This window comes from Bactrocera latifrons, unplaced genomic scaffold, assembly GCF_001853355.1.
Source record: "Bactrocera latifrons isolate USDA-ARS-PBARC rearing strain unplaced genomic scaffold, ASM185335v1 scaffold_145, whole genome shotgun sequence".
Classification (NCBI taxonomy): domain Eukaryota; kingdom Metazoa; phylum Arthropoda; class Insecta; order Diptera; family Tephritidae; genus Bactrocera; species Bactrocera latifrons.
The window spans coordinates 807,094-830,715 of NW_017534908.1; the positions used below are offsets into that span (position 1 = coordinate 807,094).

Genomic DNA, 23,622 nt, shown 5'->3' on the forward strand with positions numbered 1-23,622 from the left:
GTGTTGCAAAAAATTATGCTTATTTTAAAATAATTAAATGCTTGCTTAATATTAATATAAATTTATTATAAAATAATAAAAAGAAGTAATACAAATATTTTCCTAACATGTACACATTTTCCTTATAAAAACTAAATCTCATATCAGATTATAGTTTTCAGTTTCACTTTCATCGTTCCCGTCAATCTTGAAATTCTCAGAAATTCGCGTTCTTCTTTCGCTTTTTCATTCGTGTAAATGAATTGATTGAGTTAACAACGCGTGGAGTTTTATTTCGCAGTCAGTGTATAATTATTGATAAAATATATTACCATTAAAAATTTGCAATTGCAAAATTGTTAGCAATTTTTTAAACTCGGCGAATGCAATAATTTTTCGCATTTCACAAAGTTGGTAAAAGCAAGTGTGACGCGCGGTGACGAACGACCTTGTGAAGTTCGACAACGAAGTGCAATACCTACTTCGGAAAAATATTTCACAATATTTTTTTTTTTCGAAATTGCCAAACCTAATTATACAGATTCAAAAATTTTAAAATTTTAGACTAAAGAGTGGAAGGTATATGTAAAAGAATTAACACAAATTTACCTGTTATTGAATTTTCGCGTTAACGCCCCTCTTCGACGCGGAGGTGGTTCAGCTGGTCGATACGAAGATTGCATTCTGCCATTTCTAGGTAGTGCTGTGCATAAATCGGATCGTTATCTGGTGGACAAACAGAGACAGAATTTATCAGCAACTCGAAACTTGCGATTAATCATGAAATTTGTTGCAACAACAAAATCAAAACTACAACAACAAAATAAAAAGCATTATTCATTGAAATTCACTGAAGCTGAGCAAGAATTGAAACGTATAAATAATTTTCACGCGTTAAATTTGCTAACATTGAACAACGTGAGTTTGTGTAGTGCAGTGAAATTTGCGAAAGGAAAAAATCAACAACAAATAAACGAATATAAAAAGTTTTCTACTATTTATAAAAATTGGAAGAATCAAAACTTTTACATAGCTACGTCTTGATTAAGTGCACCTTTAAAAAAATTTACCCCTTCAAAAATCAATTGGATATAAAACCCCAAACCTATCAATCTTTGAAAATTAATTAAGAAATAATAAAGAAAAATTTTGGACAACTAAAAAATTAAATTTAAGTACACAAAGAAAAACTTTTAAATTTTTACAAGTTTTAAAAAGCGATTAAATAAATACAACCAGGAATATCGTAAATTAATATAATTTAAAAACTACCTTCTAAATTTTAAATAGCCGCGCAAAAATATAGTGTAATAACAAAACGCTAAATAACCTCGTGCTTGGCTGTCAATCCTTTCAAAAAGAATCAACGCTAGTCTCTTGCAGTTAGTCGTTCATCATTGCTCACGCTTTGTGCTGCACCTCCGTAGAGAAAACAACTGAAGAAGAGTTGGCAAACGTACGCGCCAAACTCGTTCAAAAGCATATAGGAAAGTATCTGCAACTGCAAAAGCAGGAAGAAGACAAAGACAAACAAGGCGCTACAAAAGGCATACTTAATTTGCGCGTATCCTTGTCATCGCATCAGGGATTTCAATCTACTTCAACTTCCTTAACAATATTAACTGATAAGCAGAGGTATTTAGTTAAAAGAAAGACGGGTATTATAACTGGTAATACGATTGCTACCAACTTTACAACGGCTTCTTTGTGCTCATTCAAAATTTCCGCTACATCGCCTAAATCTAAACGGAAGACGTCGAATAAAGACAAGAAAATGCCGCGACGCAACAAGAAAGGTGGCAAAGGTAAGCAAAATAATTGCTGTAATTTTCCGAATTCAATTAGTATATTTTGTATTTTACATGCAAGTGCAATTCTTTTCTGCGCAAATGTGTTTAAAATAGCATAAACAAAGTCATGTATTAGTGTCAAAAAATAAGAAATTCGCAAAAATACGCTAAATTGAACTTGTGGTGCAAATTATCACCAGCAAAATATACAAATATGAATATGTGTGCGTATAGATTAAGTTAATAACCCGCCTGTGCTCTTTCACTGAATTTCACACTAATTAGTTTTCATTCTTATATGTATGTATATTATTTATAAAAAATATCAAATTATAAAAATTTGTAATTATCACAGTAGTTTTTGCTTTCGTAATCATTCATGATTTTTAGTAAAATGGTTGGTGGGTAACAATCACGTGGAGAAATTTAATAACTAAATATTTAATAAAACTTTTTATAATTTTTTTTTTTTGGCACAAAACAAGTTTTCACTCTGTTCTTAAAGTAGGTAAAACGGAAAAAACGTTTAAAGTAATAAATACATACATACCAAAAAATTTTGAAGTATTTGATTTACATACTATTTTCAAATCGAAAAATACCAATTTTTTAGATGTGTCAATCGCAGATTTTATTGGCTAGTAATGACTATATTTCTATTTGATTTTTCACTACGTAAAAGGTATTTTAAACGCAAAATAAACGAAAAACCCTTTTTTTATTTGTACAAACAAACTATACATTTGTACGCATACGGCTATAAATGTATGCTCATGTATGTAGATTACTCGCCACATTCTTATCTTTTGATTATTACTGTGTCGTAATAATCTCTAGCATGTTTTTTCATACACAAATGTGTGTGGACGTATGCATGTGATTAGTGTTTCTATATAATTTTATAAAACAGTTTCAATGCCAGCCAACGAAGCAACAGTTCGCTTTTATCTCTGAGCCATTATATCACATACATATGTATAGACACTTTGCCAACACGCTCACGCAGACTAATCAAATCTATATACACTGAATATAGCATATATAATTATACATAATAATTTTGTACGTATAAAGTTCAGCTGTGCTGGCACATTTGTATGAATTCAAATGTATTTTTGTTTGTGAAAACAGCTGGTTTGTGCCTGCCTATCGCACATGGTAAATAAGTGAAGCATGCATATGTATATGCATAAATATGTATACATTTCTCAAAATACACATTTTGGTACGTTTAAATATTCTCACGCCTCTCCCTTTACTTTGTATAATACTATATATGTATATATGTACATTGTATATTATTTAGCTGATAGCAAAAAAATCATGTATTTAGTTCCTGAACAAAATAAACTTGTTGAAGTTGCGATAAGCGCGTATCTTCAAAATACTTATTTTTCGAAAATAAAGTCATATATTTGTTCTACTAACAATAAAATAGCTATTGTAATATAGCGAACCATTTTTGGGTTATTGTAACCTGAAAAGAGAAATTTGTATCACTCTGAAGGCAACGTCGAAGACCTTAAGAAGTGTATATATATGCATGTAGATCGATTCAGCCATGTCCGTCTATCTGAACATGCATAACCTAGTCCATCAGTACCGAGTAATCTATCTGAAATTTCGCGCACTTCTTTTTCTGTCCAATTTTGTCTCATTAAATTAATTGCTTCGGTAAAATCACGGTATGCTCCTTTTAGTGGATACATATTTAGAATTAAGTGAAATAGGAAAATGAACCAGTCTGGGTTAGATTTGGGCAGCTGGTCTCAATTTTTCGAATTTGTCTTTTATGTACTTAAACCGTTAGCAGTAAGTTAGCCATTTATATATATTTTTCTACACTCCTCTTAGCTCACTTATGCAATGATCCTTTCATACTTTCCTTTCGATTGGCCTACTTCGCATTTACCAAGCAGGCTTTTTTTCTTTTGCTTTTTGTAAATTTTTGAGGCATGCCTTCATGTATATTTGTTGGTTTATGTACGAAACTGCACCCTAAGTTACATCAATGGCCTCTAATACTTGTCAAAGCGACTACAACTCCAACTCCAACCAAATTGGCTCGAACCTGCTTTGGCCAAATTCCCAAGCAGGCCAGCAACTTTCATTTCACGCACACAAACACAGTTTATATATATTCACATACGTACATACATTAAGTATGATTTGTGTTGCACTGAGAATGCCTGCGAAGGCCAGCCTGTCTGGCCAATAGCAGTCTGCATTTGCAGTCATGTCATCGGCTCTCCCAACACAACAAATGCAATCAGCTGTTCGCTGCTTTGTGTAAGGCATGCGGTTTGCCAGAGATATATATATTTTTTAATTTCATTTGTTTCAATTGCACAGTCGGTTCGTAAAACTTGTTTCTTACACAAAATTGTTATGCTGTGCATGGTTCGCAATTTGGCGTTTAAACATATGGGATTTTCCTCGCTTGCCGAGCCGTCAACCAGCCTGTGCATTAGGCAAACCGTTAAGTAGTGTGTTTTAACGATTTGAGATTGCATATTTCGTGTATATGCTAACATATTTACTCCGTGCATGCATGCAAACATAAAAACACCTATGTTGTCATGCGCCTTTCTGGTTCATGTGCTCGTTTTAGCTGAAGCGGAAATCACCTTGTGCCAAATGCACAGTAGGAAGCGAAATGCCTTAGTTACACATACATATGTATATTACCATACACATAGAAAATTTATAAATGTGTGTACAAAAATAATTTATTTCATATGAATTCAAAGATATTTTGTTTTTCGCTTCTGCGTTGGAATGTCTTTCTCTGGTGGGCTGTGATGCATCGCTTTCTTGCGGAAGTTTCTTTGTGTATGCCTCTGATACACAATTAAGAAACTAAGTTTATAAATATGTAATGAAATGTGTGCTAAATGTTACTTTCTATTCGTTTTGCAATTTTGCGATTGCCAAGCTGATTGCCAAGCAACAAAAGTGAAAAGTAATAACACAATTTCATTAAAAGTATATAAGTGTAGAAATTTGCAGGTATTAATAACAAAGTCATAAAAATTTGTACGCAAATTGTTTCTTAAATATTATTAAATTAATAGAATATAATAAAAACCTTGCCCGAAGTTATAATACCCCTTATAAGGGCATTCCTTGAAACCAATATGATATAAAAATACGATAATATTGATTTGATCGGCCAGTTTGTATGAGAACTATATGCTATTGTAGTTTCATCTGAACAATTTTTTCGGGGATCGTACCGTTGCCTGTCCAAATTTCGTGTGTGTTCCCTACTAGGACTTCATGTTGATTGGTCCGTTTGTAGGCCCCGGTAACGTGCTGTTTCAACGGATCATAGGGGGATTTGTGTTAGATATGTAGGGGTAGCTGGGCATGCAAAGAGGTGGTGAGAGTCAGGCGGCGACTCGTTGCATGCTGGATATGTATTTGGCACGATGTCAGTTTAACCTGCTACAGTATCCAGAATAAAGCTGCGAAAGAGTTTATTTTGTATGGCAGTTTCGATAACAGCAATTCCGACAAATGAGCAGTTTCTCAGCTAGAGAAGAACTTGTACAAAATTTTAGATCCAAATCTCGACAACTTCACGTACTTACTTACATACATATGTATGTATATACAGAGTGACAGACGGATGTGGCTAATTCAATTCAGCTTGAGTTGTGTCTGAGAAAGCGCTTGTAGTCAATCTCAAAGCGCAAACAAACATGTTTAAGAGTAAAACCATTTAAATAAATTGTTTTGGTAATTATTTTGTTGAAGGCCGCCAGGTTATTGGACATATACAAGTTGTATAGCCGAGTAGAATTCGTTCACCTACAAAAACAAAAAAAAAAAAAAAAATACAGATATTCCTATCTACATACTATGTAGACATAAAAAAAATATTTATATATAAATATATATGAATTTCTTTGTACGTATGTATACTATGTTTAACCTCTCTTTTTAGTGTAATTGAATAAAATTCGGTGAAATGTCTCAAATTTAGCTGCTACAATCATTTTTCTCAAACCTATTAATATACTAATATGAATTAAATATTTTTGTATGTCAATAAATGAATAAAAATGTTTAGTAGCATTTTTCATCGTAATTTTTGGTTGCGATTTCCATTTGATTGTTTTTGCTGAGCAACTGAAGATATTAATATTGCTATAACATTTAATGAAGTGTATATCTTGACATTCAATAAAATGTATATCGATATATTCTATATATTGCATCCTGTTTATATTTAATATGGCAATCTCTGAGCATTTTCGTTTTTAATTTTGATTGTTGTCGCACAGTGTCATAATTCTTAACAAATATTACGCGAAGTAGTCTGAATTAAATGAAAGTAATTGCAAATCAGCACATATTTTGTGCTTTGGGCACATTGACACTCTGAAATTTGATTACCGCTTACTTGTCATTTATTTTATTGCATCATAAATTATGTAGTATCAATATATTTTCTTTTTATTAATACAAAAGTTTTTATGGTACCTATGACACTTTGCACTTTTTTGTTAATTGTTTTTTAGTAAATATTTGAGTGCAAGTGCGCAGGTAGAATTCTCCTTTTTTTATTATAGTAATTTCTTGAATTTAATATTTATATGTGTGTTTAATTTGCATGGTGTTTTTTAGAAACAATTGTTTGAACCTTCTAATCACTACTGTGCTATCAATAAATCATTCCACCACCTCCTCTTTATTTACACATTTCCGATATTTATAGAACCCCACTATTTTATGCAATCAAATGTCTGTGTAAATAAGCATATTTGTCTACACCTTGCTAAACTTTCCTAACAACATTTGTTGTTGATTTTGCACTTTATTTGTTCACCACTCGCGGTAGTCGCCCAACTGCCATGTGGCCTGAAGAATTTTCTATGCAACTTACATACAAGCATACATATCGTTGTACGCTTACTAGCGTGGACTGGTGGCCCCGTTTGTATGCTTATGGGCGTAGATGATTCATTCATAAAAATGCGCCAAAGCCTCTTCTTCTTCTTATTCGCTTCCACTACTTCGCTACATATACCATACACATACATACATAAATATGTATATACTAATGCAATTCTAGATGACTCGACTTTTCGCCGTTGACGTATGAATGTAGGCGGCAGTTGTAATGGCACAATAAAGCACTCATGCCATATCCATGCACACACACCAGCCGGAGTATTTTTGCACGGCATTCCAACCATTAAGGAAAGTTTGTGTTTACTTGTGCTTAATGTCGTATGATTTTATTTGTCGAGATTCTTACAAAGTTGTATACCTGGAACAGTTTCTATTAAGTTTAGCATGAAGTTCGTAATATCCAGAAGGAAACGCTGTGGACCCTACTATACATAATATAAATGATCAGCATGATGAGCTGATTTTATATATATAGCAATTTCCGTATGTCTGTCCGTCGCTATATACGTGAACTAGTCCCTCAGTTTTTGAGATATCAAACTGAAAATGTGCACTTGTCCTTTTCTCCCCAAGACGCAGTTCATTTGTTGTAATTGCCGAACTTAAAGCACTATAACATATACATACATACATAGCTGTTATATAAACTGACCAAACAAAATATAAATAAATATATTTTTATACCCTTTCGTGCTATAAGAACGGACTTGTGTGAATGGTGTAACAGCCGCAGTGAAGTACAAATTAAGTTTTTTCTTATTATTTTTTATCTTTGTTCATTCATTTTTATTTGGGAGCAGTGCCGCCTTTGTATTCATATGTAGGCTGTTTGCATGAAGATACATACGTACATATGTATGTGCGTAATATACACCCCCGCATAGTTTTCTTTGTTGTTGTTTTGTATACAAATCAGATGACATTTCTAAATATAGCATATCTGCTGATGCTGTGGAATACTTATTGCCGGATGGTGAGAGTGCGGCGGTAAAGTTCAATAGATTTCTCATTTATGTACCAAACCTATGACGTAATGTTCATTTTATCTGCTTTACGACGAGCACATATAGAAATTTGTAGTTTTATGCTGTAAAGCTGCAATTTGTTTTATATGTAAGGTTAGGTCTGACCATTAATATAAAATGTGATACATTTGGGCGGCTGCAAATAGAATATGAGAATAAGAGTTAAATAGAACGATATGCCCGGCGAACTGTATATATAGTATACATAGAAGAAATATGCGTTCGTTCTAAAAAATTTTTTCTATGAAGTATTTTGTGCTGATTTACATATATTATCCCAATTATTAATATACTTATTCTTCACAATTAGTACGAAATCAAAATTGTGTCAAACCATATACTAAATATTTTCTTATTTCCAATATCTTTCACAGGCCGCAACGGTGACTCCAACTCTGAGGACGAGTCCTTCAATGATAATGCCAGCGTGTATTCTTACGTTTCTGAGAATGCACCCTCATCCATAAACGATATGGATGAGCTCTCATCCAATGAACGTTACGAGGAGAAATTCATGCAAGCGCTCGAAAATGCTACTGAAAAGTCTGCACAGACACGCACCACAGCTTTGCAGAATATCTGTGAAATTCTCATGCATCGCTATATGCCCGATTTCGTAGACGATCGAAAGGTGACATTAATCGATTGCATTGAAAAATCCATACGACGTGGCAAAGGCGCCGAACAGTCGGGCGCTGCACGTCTAGCACCTTTAGTGGTGCTACAATTGGGCGGTGATGTAGAGATCTCAAAAGAGTTGAACCAGTGTCTGTTGACCACCGTACAAGACAAGGCTGTCTCATTCGATGCACGTGCCAAATGTTGCACCGCTTTGGGTCTATTGAATTTCCTCGGTGGCGAGGATATTGGCGATCTTATCACTTTAATGCAATTTTTTGAAGGCATTTTCAGCGCCAGCTATTTGCGTGGTGATGAAAAATCACCAGTATCGGTGAATGCTGAGGCAGGCACCTTACACGCCGAAGCACTGTCCGCTTGGGGCTTACTGCTGACACTCATACCGTCGGGTGACTTCGTCTCGCTCATGACCAATGGACAGCCGATGTTGCCGTAAGTTGAAATGTTTTAATTTTTTGGAGTACATTTAGATAATATTATGTATTTCATATTTTTAGTTCGGTGAAAAAATTGATGGGTCTATTGCAGTCGCCACATTTGGATGTGCGCATAGCAGCTGGTGAGACCTTAGCATTAATGCTGGAGTGCGGTCGCGCACATGATAAAGACTTCTTGGAAGAGTATCTCGGCGATTTGATCGATGCTGTTAAAAAGCTAGCCACTGATTCACATAAATATCGCGCCAAGCGTGATCGCAAAGCTCAACGCGCTACATTCCGTGATGTGCTACACTATTTGGAGGTAAGTTCAACATTTTATATTATTGTTTTTCAACCAGTGCTAAGAGCTGCTTATAATTTGTTAGTATGCGTAGTGAAGAAGTATGCAATGGCTGACTGATATTCAGTGGTAAACTGGACGATCAGAGTCAAATGCTTCTATGGAAAACAATATCATTATGGAGATTTCTTCAGCAAACTTGGTAGGGGTTATTTTTCTTGTCGTTACGGTTATCTAGTCCCCTTTAAGATGGTAAGGTTCAGATAAGTTGTAACCGAGGTCTTCCAATGGTCCAAGCCGTGGAAACGTGTTGTTTCGACAGGTTCGGACCATAGATATGGTTAAAGTCATGCGGGAACTTGTTATCTAAGGTGGTGGTGCAATTCCCGACGAAATTATTCAGATCTGACCACTTTGCATATAACTGCCATCAAAATTCTTCGATCAAAATCAAGTTCCTGTATGACAATTTTTTTATTCTTGCTTCTGTGCAACTGAAGTAAACGTTCTTAATTTAATTGACTACCGAACTTTAAAACAACGCTCGTAATATAGAATTCATTCTTCAAAATATTCACTATTTATTTTTAAATAATTATATTATATTGCCACTATCGTATGTCGCTAGCATTAAATAATCTTATAATAAACAAACTTTAATCCAAAATATTAGTTTAACAATTTATTTAAACTCAAATCCCTTTTCGATTTTTTTTTTCAAAAATATTGTTATTCTAAAAATTTTACTAAAATTTCCTTAGTGCCATAACATTGAGCAGAATAGTGTAATTGCAACTTGAATATCCAGCAGTTTACATATGTACATAGCCTTAGGAATTAAACTGCAAGGTCGCATTAACCAAACTGTCAACCAAAAAATATTCACAGTCGCTCCGACAATAGTGACAACACTGCTGACACTTATCAAGCATATGTATAAAGCAAAAAATAAAACACGTTAAAAACTTGAGTTCAGCATTCCGCACACTCTGCACTCAGCGCACATGATTTATGCACATATTAAGCAGCGGATGACGGCAGTGTTTGCCATTACTGCCGCACTTGCTGTGATCATGTATATTATTTTTCATAATAACACAACCATTGCGGCTAATCGTTTCCATATACTCGGAGAAGTTGGTGCGCGTCACAAACGCTTTGCTGCGCCAATGCGAATTATTGCCACTATTTATGAAACGTGCGCTGTCCGTAAAGGAGATCTTGAACGGCTTGTACGCGTGCTCGCAGGGATCTGTGATGGTTGGATTAGGTGTTTGATTGTCCAATTCCTTCATTACATTGGCGCGGAAGACATCGCAAGCGCCCACTTTCTGCAGTAATTTCGTTGCGTTGAGTTTAGCGGTGTCATCCTTCTCTTTGAGACTCTCATATATACCCTCCGGATATTCGTTCATATTACAATAATCAATTTGATATGTGGTAAAGAGCCGTTGACGCTCCAAACGTCTATTCAACTCATCTTTAGGCATTTGCTTCAGGCGATCATACAAATCCGGATAGGCAGTGCGCAGTATTTGCAAAAAACGATTCGGTTGCGCTTTAAAGCAATCACCATCCGTGTCTTTGGCTAAGTTGTCGGCTTGTTCTGGTGTCAGTTTGGTCGGTATGATGCGTGGTTCGATGAGTCGTCCCATCGGTGCAATGCCAGTCCACTCCGCGGTGCTTTCGCACTTCTCTTGCGCGGCTTTGGGCACTTCGATTTTTGCTGTGTCAATGCATTGACACTCCTCTTTCTCTTTTTCGGCTTTGTCTAGCTTTTTGACGAACTCATAGCGTTTGGTGTAGGGCGGCACGTAGTCGTGTTGGTAGGTGGTTACAAGCATTTTGCTAGGTTTTTCGTGTTAGTTTAAAGTAACAGCTGCACTTTTTAATTTATTACTGAAAATTTAGCAATTTTTTTTTTTACAATTTAAATTTTATTTATTATTATGCAAGAGTTTTTTTTTTGCTAGAAAAACAAGATAGAAAATAATAGTTTTTTATTTATAATTTTTAAATATGAGTTTGATAAAAGTGAAATACAAAAGAAAAAAATATTGATTGACAAAAATTTCATGTAAGAGCAGTTTGTGTAGCATGATTTTTATACCCCCAAGAAAGTTTCTTGGGTCTGCCGTGAAGTTTATAAGACACAGAAGGAAAGGAAGGAGACACTGTGTAATAAATAAAATAATAAATGTAAGCGTGACAAGCTGAGTCGATTTAGCCTTGTCTGTTTGTCTGTCCACCAGTCTTTGTACGTATGTATTTAATCAAACTAGCCTCATCTTTTGAGGTATCGTTCTGAAATTTTGCACATATCTTTTTGTAACCAAGAAGCTGCTCATTTGTCGGAAGCGCTTATATCAGACCACTATTACATATAGCTGCCATACAAAGTAACCGGTCGAAGTCAGATGATTCTATGGGAAACTTTTTTGTTTGACAAGATATCTTCACTAAATTCGGCATGGATTATTGTTCAATGTAACTGCAAAATCTCCAAAGAAATTGTTCAGATCGGACCACTATTGCATATAGCTGCCATACAAACTGACCGGTTCAAATCTGGTCCTTCTATAGGAAACTTTTTTATTTTACGAGATATATTCACGGAATTTGGCATATATTATTGTCTACAACGACGCTACAATCTCCATATTAATTCTTCAAATCGAACCACTATAGGTGCCATACAAACATCCCGATCATAATTAAGTCTCTGTATGAAAACCTTTTTTTTACTGAACGAGATGCCTTCACAAAATTTGCCTCGGTTCAATATCCAAAGAAATTATATAGGTTGGACTACTATAGCATTTAGCGGCCATACAATCCGAACGAGATATTTTTATACCCTTTTATATTCTTAGAAATCCACCTGTCCAGGGTGTAATCGAAGTTAACGTGTTTTGTTTTATTTTTTTGGTAAACATTTTATAACGTTTTTTGTGTGTGTTGAATAAGTGCAGCAAAACGTGCAGAAATGCGCCCCGTTGCTTTGACTTGGTGAACTGTTGAACGAGTGTACTTATAAATTATTGTAAATATTGCATAAAATTGGTATTTTGGATAAACTATCATTTGTCATGGACATCAAATATACATTCATCATTACCCGCTTTCTTATACAATTATGCGTGACGTTTTCGATTAAATAAGCGAAATTCCAATTTTTCCCCCTCGTCATGTAGGAGGATACATCACCCGAAATCAACATTCGCTTTGGCACCGAGTGCCTCGTTTTGGATTCCTGGGCCGTACATCATCAATATTCGGCGCTATGCACCATTATGGGTCCCGGCATGACATCACAGCTGCAAGAAAACGATTTCATACGCGACATCTTTCAACTGGGTCCTAAACTTGTCGATGATGGACACGCTAAAACCAAACAATCCAAACTGGAGCGCGTAAGTCTACACATACTTACATATATAAACATATATTTTCCAAAATGTAAATGAAAATCTTTTACTGCAGCACTTATTAAACGCCGCCGCCTTCAAGGCACGCACAATAACGCGTGGCAAAAATCGCGACAAACGCTGCAGTTATAATTACTAGGCACACAGCTAATTGTTAGAGTATAGAAAATGGGAGAACGCTTAAACTAAGTAAAAAATAATAAAAACGAAACATATTTTGGAGAACACATACAACTGGCGGCGCGCCGTGTAGCGACCAGAAGTTTAGTTCAACTGTGGCGCATGCGTAGGATGACACTTGTGCAGTTTGCTGACCAATTAGTTGCTGCTCTGCACATGCAGCAGCCGTAAAGTGTATGCGCTAAAGTGTCGGCAGTTAGAGAATTTGCGTTTTTCTAACACGCTATTGCTTAACGTATTGCGTTTAATGTTGTTGCGTGCTCTAGCAGCGCTCATTCCTCAGTTGGCGTACGCATGCGCGCCACTTTTTGCGCCATTTGAATTTCATTGACGGTCAAACTGACGGATGCTTTACTGAATTTTTGTGTACATTTCATTTGCGCTCAATTTTTACCTCCCCCGACCCCCTTGGATTTATAGCAACGAATTTGTGTACACAAGATTTATGCAAATCTTACAATTAACTTAAATTTATGTAGCAATTTTATGATATGAAACTGTATTGAAGTAAAAGAAAAAACAAAAACAACAACAAGTAAATATAACATACCACTTACAAAACAATATACATATTTACATACATATATATAAAATAAAAAAATGCTAGTTGAAATTTATTTAGTTTCTAAACATGTTTACTTACATACATACTTATATATACAAGCATACGAGCTATATTACTAAAAACGCTGTACGAACTATTATGTTCAAGTTTTGTTCTTAAATTCCACAAGAGAGAAGCTGTAAAATAATAAAACAAAACACAAAAAACAACAAATATTTAAATACTTTGATGAATTTTTTTTATATTATATGCATATATTTTGCTTACAATAACTTTGGCTTAATTATTCTGTTGCTGAATTAATTTTATTCACTGTAACTTCTGAAATAAAAACGTTAATGAAATGACAAGCGCATTGCAATTCTTCAGAAATACATATGTATATAGGTTTATGTATATTATATAAGCACAAGTAAGCGGATTTTGCCTAAAAAATATTTAGGATTATATAATATATTATTAAAACTTACCAAGTACTAAATATATTTAATGTTAAGCGAAAACTAGCTGTTAATTTGCATTGATTTTTGGCCAACTTGCGCTGTCAAGCAGTCAGCAGCGTAAAACTGTGTTGAGTTGACGAAATTTTGTCAGTTGCGAGTGTCCTGCCAGACTTTTATTGCATTGCTGAATAATATAAAACGCGTTTGTAAAGTCTAGTTATTTAATTTAACACGAATTTTAATATATAAGTTTTAACCACACAGTTCACATTGTTGTTCAATAATTTTTTAAATTTTTTTTTAAATAAAATTTTCTTTTTACTAATAATTCCACTGTAAAAATGCCAATTAATAATAATTAGTAATTATTTCGACCTTTATTATTGACTATATGTATGCCAATTAATTTTTGACTTATTTAATATTTTTTAGATTTTTTTAATCAATTTTAGTTTTTATTTTCACTAATTATGCCCCTTCCTATTGAAATTTCTTTTTTAATTCCACTGTAAAATGTTAATTATTATGACCTTTATTATTAACTATATGTTTGCAAATTGAGTTTTTGTTCATAACCTCAAAGTAATTTCACAATATCGCAAAACAAACACTTAGTTGGATTAATTTTCTTTAGTGAGCTTGTAAAGAGATGAGAGTAAATTTATTGTTAAAAATCTTCTTTCTCTACCAAAAAAGTTACAATTTTTGTTACATATCGCTGTTAAAATCTGCAATACCTTTATTTATTATTAACTACTTTAATTTGCAAACTCGTAACTATAACGGAGAATTTAGTATTTCATTATAACCTAAAAAAATGTCAAAAGTTTGCATAAAAGCTTAATTTTTTTTATTACAACCTAAAAAAAACTAAATTTTTTAAAAAAGGCCCTTTTTGTTTATCATATCTTAAAAATTTTTACAAAATAAAAAAGTCGAATACTATTTTATTTTTAAAACAAGTCGAATTAACATTAATCTAACGTTATTGTTATAATGCAAGATATTTTGACCTTTTATTTGGTATTTTTATTTGCGAACTCGTTGCTACATCAGCAATTTTAGTTTTTGATCATAACCCAAAAATTAAAAAAATTGCAGAAAAACCAAATTGTTTTTACTCTAACCTAAAAAAATTTAGAAATTTTTTGTTAACCATAAGTTAAAAAGTGTTCAAAGTTTTGAAAACAGTCTATTTTTGCTTATCATAAACTATAAAATGTTCAAAATTTTGAAAAAAAAAAATTTAAAATTTTACATAAAAGCAAATTTTATTTTTGAAAAGATTTCGGAAGTTTGCAATAAATGCCAATTTTTTTATTATCACCAAAATTTCTTGTAAAGTAGCTAAAGGCAAGCTTATTACTGTTAATTTCTCTTCTTATGACGCTTTGAAGAATATCTTTTAATGCTATTATACGCGCATTATTGGTCCCATAAAATAGCTAATTTTAATAAAATCGAAAAGTGTCTAAAAATTGACAAACTCAAATTTCGTCAACTCTCAAAAATATCGAAAAATACTGTTATGAGTGGTTTTATGAATTGCGTTATATTTTATTATTATAGTTTTAACTTCTTGGAATTTTTAGTTTTAACTGGTTTTTACTTTTCCGTTAGTTCTAGAATTCCGAAATCCTTATTAAAAGCAATGAGTACTATGAAGCATGCATAATTAATTGTTTATAATTTGATTCTAGTCTCGAACTCTTCACTATTTCACGTTATCCCTACCGGATAATCCAGATCTTATAGAAATAGCTAGTAATTTTAGCAGAAAATAGATTTTTTTTTTAACAAACCAACGCGTGACTAACTACTCGCATGCGGTTAATCCCTTTTTACTTTCTTTGTTTATTTTTAAATTTAATTTCTTTATAGAAATATTTTTTTTTTTTAAATCTTGGTTTTTTTTATGAATTTTTTTTTTATTCTGAAATATTTTTTTTATTATATAAAAATATATATTTTTTTTCATCTTTTTTTCTTTTTGTCAAATAAAAATATAAATGCTTACTTTTCCTGCCCTGCAATGGCTGTAAATTATCACGGTAACCGAAGTTGCTGGGATTATATAACGCAACACACACATTTTTTTTTACTGATTAAGTGTATCCGAAGTAGCTAGCAATAAGCGAGAAATAAAAATTACTTAGCTCTTAAGATAAAAGGTTCAATTTGATGTGTTCGTCCTTTGTGACTATCCACGCATATAGAATGAGTCAGTTGCAGCACTATATTATAACGTGCTCATTGTTAGCATATTCTTATTATTTGTATTTATTTTATTAATTTTTTATTTATTTTAATTTTTTCAATTGTAATTCTTGAATTGCACAAAATTTATTTTAAGTAAACTATAATAAATAAGTAAATAATAAAAAAGTCACTAAAGGACCAAAATATATAATGTTGAAATGTCAAAATTAAAATAATCTAGCGCTCACAGTGGCATTGTTCTACATTTACGGCTGTTAAATTCATTTAATATTTGGCAGCGGGCATGTTTTGTGATCTTTAAAATTTAAACGTATTTCAATTATTATTTTTTGTTCACAACACCCAATATTGCAATTACTTAATTGTGACACATAGCAATAGTTTATGTAAATATATTTTATTTTTGTTGTTTTTTGAAATATTCACATATTACAGTAGCATATAAATAAATATACAAGATACTACATATAAATATGTATTCAATAAATAAATTAGCAGCCGAACTATTTTTTAATTTAGCTGTTTGTATATACAGAGTAAAACATAAATAGTGAACATTAAAAAAAAAACAAAAAAAAAACAAAAAACCGCCATAGGCACCAAAAAAAATTTAAATAAAATAAAACAAGCGTAACTGTATAGTTTGAAATAAAGCAAATTGAAATGAAATAAAAAAAAAAACCAAAACGGGTTAAAGGAGACCGTAATATTTTTGTGTTTTTATTTCTAGGTTATGCTTGCATATTTTACGGTTTGTGCTTTTCTAAGGTCCCGTAGGTGCCTTCAGTTTAAATAGTTTTTTCAGCGCTTTAAATTTCCTTATAACCTTAAAAAATGCTTTCACTAAGTAATTTCGTTTGTTGACAACATCTCATCTTAACTATTGAATTTTTTCGCAGCCAACTTTACAATTAACCGCTTTACGGTTATATTTGAACAGCTGATATAGTAAGTAAATCTTGTTTGTATAGAAATTTCTAAAAGTTTTTAGAGTAGATTTTGTTTGGTAGTCAGTCTATCGAAGATAAGAAGATCGAAAACATCATTTTCGGTATACAGTCAAAAGGAAATCAATGCTTTTCGAGGAAAGCGAAAATTATGTGATGGATACGGAGAAGATGTATTGAACGAACGCCAATGGAAAAATTAGTGGGCAAAAAAAGCCGAACGTCGAATTAAATCGTCGAATAACAATTACAGAGATTGATGAACGATTTAATTTGTCTAAAGTAAACGTTCACAATCACATGAAACGTCTAGGATTGATTTCGATGCTTAACATCTGGGATTCTCATGTTCTTACAGAACGAAATTTGCTTCGTCGCATTAACGACTGGGATTTGTTCGACCCACGAAAGTGTAAATCCCAAGCGATTGTGGTCTAAAAAGGATGCACCAGTTCAAACAACTTCGACGGCTTATCTGCTTGGTGAGATTTCAATAGGATCGTTTATTTTCAACTTTTGCTCGACAATGCCACGATTAATTGTGAAGTGTGACGAGCTGGACAAATTTATTGATGCACTCAAATAGAAGAGATCAGAATTGATCAATAGAAACGGTGTAGTTTTTCAGCAGGATAATTTGAGATCTTGCACAAGTTTGATGAATCACCAACAGTTTTTGCAGCAACCACATCCACCATATTCACCAGACTTGGCATCTTCGGACTATTTCTTGATTCGGTGTTTCAAAAATTTTTGGATGGGAGAACCTTCGCCTTAAATCAGGACATCTAAAACCCCTTGGATCAGTTTTCTGCCTACAAGTGTAAAACGTTTACGAGCGTGGAATCAATCTCTTGGCTGAAAGATGACAAAAGCAATTGAAACAAAATGGAGAATAAATGTATAATTTCTTTCTTTTCGCTGTAGCCAGGTCCTTCACTGTCTGGTCTTTTCCGATGCAGTGCTTCTTCTGCTTGGTACTGTTGAGACTCTCAGAGTTGGAACGTTTTCATCCATTCGGTCGGCATACCCTAGCTAGCGTAGGCGCTGTTTCATAATTCGTTGAACTACATATGTCAATGTTGTCGTATATCTCGCACATCAAGAAACCATAAATCTTCCGCAGTTCCGCAGACCCTTCCTCTCGAAAACTAGTAACGCCGACTCATCAGGTGTGGTCATCGTCCGTACCTCAGCAGCATATAGCAGGACGGCATGATGAGTGACTTGTAGAATTTGTTCGTTGAGAGAGGACTTTGCTTCTCAATTGCCTACTCAGCACGTGTTGCCAAGAGTATGACTGTCAACAGTGACGTGGGAGCTAAGTCGCGAGTGCAAAGACTGTTTGTTTGATGACAGGAAATATTTTTGTATAAATAAATATTTACATATACATACATATACGATTTTAATTACGAAAAGCATAGCCAAAGTATTGTCTATCGGAATCGAAAACATTTGTAAACTCCGTTCTAAGAGATCTGCGCAACTTTGGTGAAGCCCAATTTGTCCAGGTGCTGTTTTCCAAATAATAAATTTTGTCTCGTTTATAGTCGCAAGTTCAGGGCGTTTTTTGATCCTTCTTTTTAATGATGGGTTGTTATCCGTAACGTTCTTCATTAAAGATTTCATCTATTCTTAATATTATTTTGACGTCCTGGATATTCGGATTTTTTGATTCGGTTAAGGTTCCTTTCCAGTTACGTAGACTCGACAGTCGTGGGAACAAAAAAAAGTCTTCCACTTTGGCACCGGATCACACCTCCACCATATTCTTCAGAAGTGGACTCCTGCGACTATTTTCTGATTGCAAACTTAAAAGTCACTCGCCGCACAAAAGTTTGAGTATAATGACGATTTTATCACCGTCATTAGAAGCCACTTTGAAACTCTCCAAAAACAAGTATTTGCAGAAGAGTTGGTGCAGATTGGCTCTAGAGTATTGAGTTGAAAGGAGACTGTGAAAAAAAATCACAATTTTTAGCTTTTATTTGGAAAGCTAAGTACTTTTCGGATAAAAAAAAATACTTCCATATCTTAATCAACAACATTTTCACAATTTTATTCTGCCACTACTTGAAAATACCGTCTCTTTTGCTAGTAATTTATCGTTTCGCTTCTTCTCGAAAGCATCTCTCATATAAATTTCTGCTTGTCCAGTAGCTGTTTGATGCCATTGATCTCTCTGTTCATAAACATCTTTCATCAGTTCGTCATATTCAATACCGGTCTGTGCTGATATAGAACGCACCGCAGCCTCCATCCTTTTATCTGCTTTCTTATGCGGACATGGCAAGAAATTGAAATCATCGCTCTCGATCAGTTCGTCAATACGCCGTTGCTTTTCGTCGGTTATAGTAATTGGTATAAGTTTGCGATCTAATAAATGACCGAATGGTAATGCTGAGGTCCATTCTAATTGCATTGGTAACTCAGAAACTTTGTCGTTCTCAAAATTTTCGGATGGTTCCTTCTCTAGCCTTTGCTCTCGTTGTGCTAAAATTTCAAACGCTTTTGTGGGATTTATGGGGACGTAGAGACTTTTAAGGTAATAATTGTATTGCCTTTGAGGCCAGGCAAACTCACGGTCGTAGGTGGTGTACATTTTTTTAATTAGATTACTATCTAAGTATTTATTTATTTTGTTTAACACTTTTAATTTGGTTTCAAATAAATTACTAAATACTTCTGTATACTTTTATGTTTTATAAAAAAAAAATAAAGTAAATATCATATTTGACATGATTTTCGAGGTTGGCTTTATTTTATGTTTAATGTAACATATTAGTCTAAAGAGCCTTAAGTCAACCTATAGCAAAGAGTTCTTTAATTTTCTATCTGATCAAATTTGACCCGGACTGACTTTCATGTAATACAAATCTTTTGCCAATATAAGCATACCAACGCTGTAAATGGTTTTCCAAATTATCAAATTTGACCCGGACTCATTTTCATGTACGACAAATTTTTAGGATACTTTGACTCAATACAATAGTACCAGTCTTTAGGCTACTTTGAACCAATACAGAGATATCAACGCTCAGAATTCATGGATTTTCCATATGATCAAATTTGACCCGACTGCCTTTCATGTAATACAAATCTTTAGCTGAGCCAATACAAGCATACCAACGCTCAATCAAATTCTCCATACACTTGCTATAAGCCCTGACTGGAATGAACTTCAGCGGTTATTTTTTTTTTTTAGTTTCGAAAGCAGCGCCAGTCGCTAGATTTTTGGACAGTTTCGTCGTCAAATCTAAAGATCCACGTGTTATCGCCAGTATTGATGCGTTTAATGAATGTAGAGTTCTCAGCTTCAGGTCCTTTGCACGGCAATGCTAAAGACAGGCTTCATACCCAAATTATTAACCCAAATATTTCGAATCGATTCAAAAGAGATATTGAGATCCTCTGCTAAACCTCTGACACGACGCTTATCAAGCACTGTTTCTTTAACTTGTTTGATGTTATCGAGGTAACAGAAGTCATCGTCATCAAAATGATGATTCCATTTGAAAAGCAAATTTTTAAGCATACTTTTTGTTTAACATTTTTTTCTTGTTAAAAATTGCCATACAAACTTTTCATGTCGAAAGAAAACAGCCGCCAACACACACACTTGTTGAAATGTGGAAATCAAACCGGGTCAAATTTGATCAGATGGTATAACTGATCTCCTCAGCTAGCTCTTGATCCAAGTGACGCCAAGTCCTACTATCTGAGACGTAGCCGCAGCCAACATGATACTAAACATTTCTCATTAAATTTGAACCTGGAAATGGATTATCTTTTATATATGAATCCGTCGGTCAAAAACCAATCGTCGGTCCTAAAACTATTATAATTTGTCTTCAGTTAGCAATTTCTGGAATAAATTTAGACTGACCTTTCTAAAACTGGACAGAAGAGCACCTAAATTAAATTTTTTGGACGTTTACTGTTTTTTTTTTATTGATTTTGCTTAAAAGTATTTAGGAAATACATACATATGGAGCACAGAAGCTTATTCAATACTGTGGCCATGCAGACCTGGCAGCAATGAGCTGCAACTGGTTCCATATATATATGTTTCGATATACTAAAACATATTTATTTTCGTAACTAATATTTGCATTTGTGTCACACTTTCTTCCCCTTATATGTAGGGTCCCCTTTGAGATAGTTTTTTGACTAAACTTCTAACGCATTTGGTTTGTAATCTCATATGTAACATCTTAGTGAGCTTCTCTTTGTAGTTTCATCACAGATATGCTTGCCCATGATGCTTCTATACAATTGCGGATATGTCGCAGACATGGAATTTTCATAGAATCGATTCAACTTTAATTCCTCACATTTGGGAATAACATTTTCTTTCATGCCACGATGTTGTTCGGCTGTTATGTGTAAGGGAAGTATTCTCTCACGACACTGTGCGATATTCTTCGAATCTAGTCGTAACCAGTCGGGCAACTCACAAGTTTCACACTGCCCGTATGGATCATTTTTATTTGGTACATGCACATCGATGATGGCGCATCTTCTGTAGACATTTTCCCGTTCCCTCAAGAATAGTGGGTCTATTTCATTTCGCGGTAATGCAAGTGGTTGGTAGTCACTACGATAGGTAGTCGTACCGCACTCGCATATTTTTGTGGCATTAGCATCATCCAGCGTTAAGTGATACATCATGCGAATATTAGTGTTCACTAGCTCATCTAGTATGCGAAAAAGATGTTCATGATAGTCTGCTTTTGCTTGATTTTAAATTTATATTTTGTCCATCAATTAATTTCTGATTTTTTTCTTTATATTGATTTGAGAAATAAATATTTAAAGGTTCTGAATTTCATTTTCATTTTATACAATGCTGATGTGATAAGGAGGATAGTGTCATGTGTAGAAAATTACGCAAGTGAGGAATGTTTTCTGAGCACCATTCAATTGGGTGTGGCCAGAAACAATTCTTTTATATATAGCACGACTTCCGGTTTAGACCAAAAACATCTGTTCGAAGGCGAGCTAAAGTAAGAAAGCGAATCATCCTTCCCCAGGGTTGTGTGCTGAGTTTGTGAACCGGCATATAAAAAACGCCCACAATGAAAAGGAAACAGCAACCTCGAATGAGAGACCTCCGTTTTCATGACGACCACTGCAAGCGCACTAAGGATTACTATTTAAGGACATGCACCTGGAATGTTCGGCTCCGCAATTGGCAAGGTGCCGCTGCCTGGTTGATGTCCTATTAAGAATTAAGGCTGACATCGTCGCCGTTCAAGAAGTGCAATGGACGTGACAAGGCCTGAGACAAGTAGGTTTACTACAGTGGCAATGTAAAGCAGCGCAAAATCGGTGTGTGATTCATCGTATGAGAGAGACTTCGTCGCTGAGTCCTGTCATGCACCGTGGCGGATGAACGTCTAGCCACAGTTCGCATCAAAGCGAAGTTCTTCAAAATATTGCTTGTAAAATGTTGGCGATACGACAGTGCTTGGTAGAATAAAAATCGGGTCTAAAAAGATACATCTGCGATTAGGTGTATGGTTTTTAATGAGGCAATATATTTTTTGGAGCTGGTCTTTTTGACAGCTGTTACTTGATTTATAGTCAGTGTGGTTTGCCATTTCATATAGAACAGGCTTTCTCTGGAACAACATTGGCAAATCGTTCAAATTTATTTCCAAAATAATGGTTTGATTCGCGCGAAACATCGCACGTCTAATATTCGATCAACAAAATTGTTCAGTATAGTCGATAATTCTAGCAAGCATAGTTCAGTTTCATATCTCTACAATAAACTAGTAGATAATACGTATCCTCAGAGACGCCGTACAAGATCTTGTACCACAAGGCTTACAAAATACAACTCGTGGAAGAATTGAAGTCGAACGACCATCAAGCGCATCGCACGTTCGGTGAAGTGGTCCCGAGTTTTACACGAGAATTTCATTCGACGTTGAACCTCACTTTTGGTTTAATGTGTACTTCAATGAAGAAAATTGTCGCATTTGGAGTGATGATTGGGAGGGTTGAGAAGCCGTTAAAACCTCAAAAGGTCAATGTTTGGTGTGCTCTATGGGCAAGAAGAATCATATTTCTTTAAAAAATAAAGCCGGTCATAATGTTATAGTCAATGAGGACTACTATAGAGCCATGATTAATGGCTGGTTCATGCCTGGAGTGGTGAATACAGTCAACGAAAAATTGAATTTATTGAAGGAAACTTTTGTTGAGCACATTATTTTTCGTGGTGGGCCTGTGGCCTCCCAAGATCGTGCAATTTAACACCCTTGTACTTTTTTTGTGGAGTTATGTGAAGTTGTTTGTATTCGCATATAAATAATCCCAAGACGATTGTGACCTGGGAAAGGAATATTCGGCGTGGAATTTCTTCGAGCCAACCGCGGCGGTCCCTTGCCCGAAAGCATCTTTAAAAGATAATGGCAAACCCTGGCAGATTCTTCAGAATAAAACTGAATCCTTTGAAGTCGAAACGTACTATTTGTTCAATTATAGTATGTATTTTTCCCTAGAAAAAAAAAACGGATCAATCACGCGGGAATGGATATCATGATGAGATCCTTCAAGTCTTTTAATTTAACTCTACTTCTTTTTTTTATATAGAGCTCGAAAATGAAAATTATGTTCGAGCAGTAAACCATTGACTGATTGACTGCATCCAGAAAGAAGTAGCATTATTAGATTCGATAGATTTATTTAGGGCCGAACGGAACACCTTATTGGACTCCTTGAAAAAGATTTCCGATATTGAGAGTAGATAACG

At 34.3% G+C, this 23,622-nt stretch overlaps 3 protein-coding genes across 5 annotated transcripts; 1 reads left to right on the forward strand and 2 right to left on the reverse strand.

The window, feature by feature from the left end:
- The first annotated feature begins 1,196 nt into the window (after window positions 1-1,196).
- LOC108965679 (interferon-related developmental regulator 2) lies at window positions 1,197-13,207 on the forward strand. Its single transcript, XM_018928244.1, has 5 exons — window positions 1,197-1,784; window positions 8,089-8,785; window positions 8,851-9,094; window positions 12,268-12,486; window positions 12,557-13,207. Exons 1-5 carry the CDS (start codon window positions 1,754-1,756, stop codon window positions 12,638-12,640), a joined length of 1,275 nt encoding a protein of 424 aa, XP_018783789.1. The 5' UTR covers window positions 1,197-1,753; the 3' UTR covers window positions 12,641-13,207.
- Window positions 9,689-11,030, reverse strand: LOC108965680. The gene has a single exon (XM_018928245.1). It carries the CDS (start codon window positions 10,915-10,917, stop codon window positions 10,069-10,071), a length of 849 nt encoding a protein of 282 aa, XP_018783790.1. The 5' UTR covers window positions 10,918-11,030; the 3' UTR covers window positions 9,689-10,068.
- A 4,950-nt stretch (window positions 13,208-18,157) lies between the features above and the next one.
- LOC108965670 lies at window positions 18,158-19,528 on the reverse strand. Of its 3 annotated transcripts, none has more exons than XR_001993124.1 (2): window positions 18,255-19,528; window positions 18,158-18,197 (listed from the first exon to the last, which is right to left on the reverse strand). XR_001993124.1 is itself a non-coding variant. In XM_018928225.1 (2 exons), the coding sequence occupies exons 1-2, from the start codon at window positions 19,459-19,461 to the stop codon at window positions 18,910-18,912; spliced, it is 477 nt and encodes a 158-aa protein (XP_018783770.1). In that variant the 5' UTR covers window positions 19,462-19,475; the 3' UTR covers window positions 18,188-18,909. The 3 variants fall into 3 exon arrangements, 1 of the variants encoding a protein (XP_018783770.1); XR_001993125.1 differs by having other exon boundaries at window positions 18,166-18,177; XM_018928225.1 differs by having other exon boundaries at window positions 18,188-19,367; window positions 19,443-19,475.
- Window positions 19,529-23,622: the final 4,094 nt, after the last annotated feature.

Excerpts from the sequence above, each read along its gene's own strand:
- LOC108965679 (XM_018928244.1), top strand. The coding sequence starts at position 1,754 with ATGCCGCGACGCAACAAGAAAGGTGGCAAAG. Across the intron at positions 1,785-8,088 it reads CAACAAGAAAGGTGGCAAAG|GCCGCAACGGTGACTCCAAC; the intron begins GTAAGCAAAATA and ends TATCTTTCACAG. Across the intron at positions 9,095-12,267 it reads ATGTGCTACACTATTTGGAG|GAGGATACATCACCCGAAAT; the intron begins GTAAGTTCAACA and ends CTCGTCATGTAG.
- LOC108965680 (XM_018928245.1), bottom strand. The coding sequence starts at position 10,917 with ATGCTTGTAACCACCTACCAACACGACTACGTGCCGCCCTACACCAAA.